The sequence below is a fragment of the Abrus precatorius genome, unplaced genomic scaffold (genome assembly GCF_003935025.1).
Source record: "Abrus precatorius isolate BTA unplaced genomic scaffold, Abrus_2018 Scaffold2, whole genome shotgun sequence".
NCBI classification, from domain to species: domain Eukaryota; kingdom Viridiplantae; phylum Streptophyta; class Magnoliopsida; order Fabales; family Fabaceae; genus Abrus; species Abrus precatorius.
Genome location: NW_020874362.1, coordinates 15592645 through 15599633, shown reverse-complemented (window position 1 = coordinate 15599633; position 6989 = coordinate 15592645). Strand labels below are relative to the sequence as shown.

Here is a 6989-nt window from a genome sequence, read left to right as displayed (position 1 = left end):
GCTACTCTTCTTGGAGGACTCTCTGGAACGCTCACTTTTTCCAGAAAAAGTGATTACGCAGAAGCTCTTCTCATTTTATGGTTTTAGAGTGATCACTTTCACCAGCGAAAGTGATCACTCAGAGGCTGTTCTTCAATTATCAACTTCTTTCCTCCAATTTTTGCTACTTTTCTTCTATTTTTCCTTTGATCATCCAATCCTCATGAACTTAGCTCAGAATTCCCTACAAAGGCATACTTGAAATGTCACTTTTTACATAGAAAATCAATGAATTTTAAAATAACTATGTTTAAAAGTGACATGCAACATTTTATTATTTTTTAAGGGTTTTCTACTATTTCTAGCATGTTTTCTTTATTACTTGCACTAAAAACTATTGTAAAATACTAGTAAAATATGGATTCATCACCTTAGAAGTGGAAAGAAATTACAAGAATCACAGAATAGAGGCACATGCACGCCCATGCTTGTTGAGAAGCACGCCCATGCTGATTCTACATGCACACCCGTGCTTACTGATGAGCATGCCCCTGCTGAAATTGAAGCACGACCGTGCTTATACAAGCAGGCCCATGACAGTGATAAAAGCACAGTCGTGCATCATTATGAGTAAGACAGTGCTTCAAGCGAGGAGACTGAAAAAGAAAAGAAGGAAGAGCCTCTTGTTCAACCAAGGCCCTATGAGCCTAAGATGCCTTTCCCACAGCGGCTGCAAGGTCACCATCCTTATGATGAAGAGTTCCACAAGTTCTTAGACTTATTGGGCAAAGTGCACATCAATATGCCTTTCATTGATGCTATCTCCAAAATGCCCAAATATGCTAAATTTTTAAAGGAGATTTTGACCAATAAAAGAAAGTTGAGAGCACATGAAATTGTGAAGCTCAGCTATAGTGAGAAAAAGGAAAGGAATTATAAAGGCTTGAGGGATTATATGCTGCACTAAAATTATCCATGAGTATGAAATTATAAAACCATGAGATTATGAAATTATGATTATAGATCTATGCTATACTTTGAGTTCCTGAAAATATACTATCCTGAACTATTATGAATGTAACACCTTAAATTTAATTTAAAAATAATAAATTTTCACAAATTTTGGATAATAAATTTTCACTTTTAAATACCACTTCAGTACGTGGTTCCATCAATATTTCAAAATAAAGTAAAGGGTTACAAGTTCATTATCCAATAACTACTACAGGACTTATTCAAATACAACAAATTTTAAAAAACTGTTCAAAGTCCTACAGTAGTTCCATCCGCCCTTCACCGAGTCTGGTGTTGATCGTTTTGATTACCTGAAAAATGAACGTAAGGGTGAGTACCCTACACTACCAAAACGCAGTAATCAATCATAGAGTCTCACCTCAGAATCATTTAAAATACATTAAAACAAGTATAATCACAGTCAGCATTATCTCACAGTACATTTTAATTCCATAATTCACAGCATATTATACCAGCGTTACCCACCCCATCTACAACATATTAAACCAGCGTTACACGCCCTTTTACAGCACTCTATACCGGTGTTATACGCCCTTTTACAGTACATTATACCAGCGTTAGCATGCCCCATTACAACACATTATATCGGCGTTAGCATGCCCCATTACATCACATTATACCGGTGTTAGCACGCCCCACTACATCACATTATACCGGCGTGTATTATACCGACGTTAGCACGCCCCATTACACGCATGCAACATTCATGCCTCACACAGCACCCAATCCACATTTCATTCATAACATACGGTACTAGGCCCATATTGATTTCATAGCACACGACACATAGACTACATTCAGATGAAATTACATTCTGGTTTTTGCAAAATCTTGCTACAGCGAGATCCGCTCGCTACAGTGAAACTGCACACAGAAATGCACTCCCATCTATCGCTCTCTCACCACAGTGAGACCTCTCTTGCTACAGCAAGAAGGCGACAGTTTTGCCTTTTTCTCCCAGAGCTCTCTCGCTACAGCAAGACAAGATGCAACACCAAAACAAAAACAAAACAGAAAGGGTGAGCTCAATACATTCCTTCATCAGAAATTGAATAAGTAAGAAAATCAACATAATACCAACGAACCTACTGACTCATAGTTCAACAATCACATTATCATAACATAATACTCATCAAACAGCCACAAAACGCTAGTAAAATAAATGGGTTCATCATAACATAGTTATAACAAAGGTAATTAAAACGTCACTACTTCTTCCATTCATTTTCAAATTTTCCCCAGTCAAGATGATCGAAGGCCCTTATTCCCTACAAGCACATTTCGTATACAATCCTTCAAAGACATTTCCCTTCTTCACAAATTTTAATTCCTTAGGAATGAGTCCTTCCAGATCCTGGTAATGCTTGCTCACGTCAGGATTAGTGGAGGCATTGATGGCGACGTGTCAGTCCTGGTCGCGGTGAGCTATTCCGCGCCATTAGGGCAACCCCCCTCCACTACCCCCAAGGTTCCTCCCTTGAACCTGAACACTCACATCCCTTAGATGTGCTAAACTGTGATCTTGACTCTCCAACCTTCTTAATATACACGTAAAACCGAGGAAACATAAGAAATTCTTCAACTAAAATGAAGAGGAAGGGGACTAATTGACGTAAAGCGAAAAGAACACAAGGATTCCTAGAGTTATTTTAACATGCAATCGGATATTCATCAAAGTTACTAACTTTATTCATTAATAAAGGCAAACAAGAAAGAATCATGTAAGGTTTTCAATATCATGGACATTTAAATAGTAATCCCACTCATCCACACTCATTTGAGTTACCACACATCATTTTTAAGTCGTATTCAAATAAAGAAGTAGGGGGATCAAGAGAAAGTTGTTTGCATGTAACTTTTAATCTTATTAGAAACGAAAATGGAAAGGAAGAATATTAATCACACTCAATCACGCACATATGACCAAGCACATTCATTCACACACACAATCATGAACTCCCCTAACCTTGTTTGGTTCGAAAAATAGATGAGGAGTGGAAGGTTTAGTCTCGGTGTTGGTAAGAACTTCAACCACAGCTTAAGTCTTGGATGGCGGCACAATCGTTGGAAGAGGGGTGCAAGTTGTGTTGGAAACTCTCTAGGGTTCTTCGTACCTTCAAGGGGGGTGGTGATGGGAACGTTGCTCACGAGAACGAGAGTGTAGAAGGGTGTTTGATGTGGGGGTGAGAGAACGTTTGAGAGAGAAAAGAGAAATGAGGTTGAGAGTGTTTTGAAAAATGAGAAGGGAAAAGGGTGCGTGAGAAATGAAGAGGTTCTTATATAGTGTAACCTAAACCTTATGTCCATTTGTTTCCCAGAGGTTGGCGGTGAAGGGTTGCACAGGAATGGTTTTAGGGTTAAGTTAAGTGAAACACCCTTTTGCCTCCCCCTTTTTTTTTTTTAAAGGTCGCGCCTCACGGTGTCTAGGTGCATGCGAAACATCCCTTCAAGAGCATTGAATGCTCATAGTGTAAAAGAAGCAAGCCATTAATGCTTCCCACGTCTCCATAGGCCAGCCATTATGATGGAGTGACTAAGTAGGGTTTTGACTTGGGCAAGAGTGAGCGGTTAGAGTATGTTGGCAGCTAGGGTTTTGATTTGTGGAGGGAATGGGTTTAAACCCTTCGTATCCCACGAAATTGAAAGGGTTATGTCTCTTATGTGGCTGTGTAAATGAAAAGGTCTTTTAAGTGGAATTTTAATGGTGGCACGGTTTCAAGGGAAGTGATTGCCCCAGGTGTAGAGTTTTAAATATGGGTGGCGGTTTAAGTTGTTGGAGAAGGGAATAAACATGCAACATCTCTTTGAATTACTCACAAGGTGACGCCTTTTAGGGTAGTACATGCACATAATCTTGTAATGATTAGCCATGAATGCAAAGCAATTAAGGCAAGGATACACAATTAATATCACGCATGGTTTTAGGGTTTTAAATGCGTCATGGGAGAGTTTCTACGTTGACTCACGCCTATCCTTAATGTGGCTGACGGTTCCAATCATTTGGGGGAGAAAATTGGGGTGTGTCCATACGTTTTCCTCGAGGGGATTAAAGGTGAGTGGGAAGTAATTAAGGCAATTGGGTGCATTTTAACGGTTAGATGAAGGGTTGGTCGTGGAAGTAATCAAGCATGATTAATTCTCCAATAAATGGTCATTGGAATAAATGTCAAATTGAATTTTAGTGGCTGGCTAATTAAGAGCACGAGAATTTGGAAGGGTTACGTTTTGGGGAAGAGATTTTGGGGCTCCTAATTTCCTTTTATTTCACGACTGCACCATTAATGAGGGGGTTATAATATTTATCACACAAAAAGGCAGTCTAGGGAAAGGAAAACGGCTGCATCTAATTAGGGTAACCAAGGAATTAATAATCTCATTAAATGCAATGTTTCATGCTCTAAATCTAGGCCATTATGGCCGGTTTTTCTCTCTCCTGCATAAGCAAATAACGAAAATTTGATTACCTTATTTAAAAGAGGGGTATTGAATAAAATCATAAGGTGCATTAATGAATAGGGTAGCAATTATGTGTAAGTGTCGAGAATATGGAAAGTTTTCTTAACAAAGGTTATTGGGTTCTTGCTAATCTCGAATTAATCATAATCAAATGCATGAGAATATGGAAAGTCTATTCTTCTAGAAGAGGATTGTAGCTTTAAATTTTTGGTTGCACTATAAAAGGGATGTTTTTAAATAAGGTCCAAATCAAAATATGGCAGTCCAAGAGGTGGCGACTGCATTTATTTAGGGTAAGTAGGAATTATTGATTTTGCATTAAGTGCAGTCAATTTGGGTTAGAATCTAGGTTATCAAATTCGATTCTCTCCCTCCCCTGGACATGAATGACTTTTCAGTTACTAGCACTAAATAAGGAAAGATTGAAACTTGCCTCTTGGATCCTTTGTAGTACACGTGAGTTCTAGGGTAAAAAGAATGGTGGCTCTTATTAATAGTCTAACTTAGTGTGCATGGTACCAGAATAATGGAAAATTTAAGTACACCCATTATTAGAACCTAGTGAACATTCAATATAAATAAAGAAAGTCACACATGCAGTTCCACTTAAATTAAGAAAGCATATAACACAATCAAATAATAAGAATTAAAAGAACTATGTAATATTAATAACAATAATCAGCGGGGGTAAAAGAAAATATGGTCCACTCATATGACTCAAAAGACTATCTCGCCTCAGGTTAATCTCACTAACCTTGGGTTAAGTCAAGGTAACTTCATCACATAATCATATAGACATGCACATACGAAATTAACTAAACATACCCTGGGAGAAATAATTATGCAACCAGGGAACATAATATGATTAAACAGTTGTAGCAAGAACTAAACTAGAGTACTAAAAATCAAACAAAAGAGTTACTAATTAATAATTAACACTCTCTGCCATGCAGACCTGAATTTGCGATGTTACACACTAATTAATATTACAAAATTTGATGCATTACAACTCTCCCCTCCTTTAAGGAATTTCGTCCCCGAAATTCAATTTAACACACGCACGGCTTTACATGAACAAGTTCAGATACAACTTTCTCATTCTACTTAATGTTTCCCATGTGGCATCCCCCTCATCACTTGAGCTCTGTATTACCTTCACCAATGAGATCTCCTTGCCCCTCAGTTGTTTAACACGGTGATCAACAATTCTCACTGGGTATACGTCATATGACAAGTCTTCTCTCACTTGAATCGGGTCAAGGTCAATCACATGAGAAGGATCCAAACATATTGCCTAAGTGACACATGAAACACCATATGTAGATTCAAGAGATTTAAAGGCAACGCAATCCGGTATGCAGTAGGACCAATTCTACTCAGCACTTCGAACGGTCCAATGAACTTAGAAGACAGCTTCCGGGATTTTAGAGCTCTCCCAACTCCAGTCATAGGTGAGACCCTCAGAAACACATGGTCACCCACCTGAAACTCCAATGGCTTTTGCCTCCGATCATAATAACTCTTTTGTCGATCCTGTGCAACCTTTATTTTATCTCTGATCATTTTGATCTATTCTTTATGTCTTTGGATCATATCTGGCGCACACAGAGATGCCTCTTCAGTCTCATACCAACATAACGGGGTTCTGCACCTTCGCCTGTACAAGGCCTCAAATGGTGTCATTCCAATACTAGCATGATAGCTATTGTTGTACGTGAATTCCACTAGCGGCAGGCACTCTTCCCAAGTCCCCTGCTACTCGAGCACACAGGCCCTCAACAAGTCCTCTAGGGACTAGATGGTTCGCTCGGTTTGACCGTCAGCCTGGAGGTGATAAGCTGAGCTCAGTCTCAACTTAGTCCCCAACGCCCATTGCAGGCTCTCCCAAAACCTCAAGGTAAACCACAGGTTTCTATTTGACATCACACTAGTCGGCACTCCATGCAGCTTAACTATCTCCCTTACATATAACTTCGCAAGTCTCTCTAATTTATACTTCATGTTGATCGGGAGAAAGTGTACAGCCTTGGTTAACTGGTCTACTATCACCCAAATGGCATCATGGTTGTTCTTGGTTCTCGACAATCCAGAAACAAAGTCCATGGAGATATTATCCCATTTCCACTTAGGGATTTCCAACAGTTTCAACAATCCAGGTGGACGTTGGTGTTCTACCTTCGCCTTTTGGCAAGTTAAGCATTTAGCCACGTATTCAGCACATCTCTCTTTATACCATTGCACCAAAAACTCTTCCAGATATTCTGATACATTTTACTTGCGTCGGGTTGAAAACTCATCCTACTCTTATGCGCTTCCTCAAGCACCATCTGTCTCAGCTCATCCACTTGAGGAATGCACACTTGATTCCGTAACCTAATCACCCCGTTCTCATCACGGTGGAACTCCAATTCCGTTCCCTTAATCTTCTACCTCATCATTTCTTGCAGGAAGCTATCTCCCTACTGAGCATCTTGGACATACACTAGAAGGTCGTTGTGAATTGTCGTCGTCTCGAGATA

The 6989-nt window shown here is 39.3% G+C and overlaps 1 protein-coding gene across 1 annotated transcript; it reads right to left on the bottom strand.

Moving 5' to 3' along the window:
* Positions 1-2222: 2222 nt before the first annotated feature.
* On the bottom strand, positions 2223-6033 carry LOC113859514. The gene is made up of 3 exons (XM_027492267.1): positions 5854-6033; positions 5624-5764; positions 2223-2282 (listed from the first exon to the last, which is right to left on the bottom strand). Exons 1-3 carry the CDS (start codon positions 6031-6033, stop codon positions 2223-2225), a joined length of 381 nt encoding a protein of 126 aa, XP_027348068.1.
* Between the last annotated feature and the right edge of the window lie 956 nt (positions 6034-6989).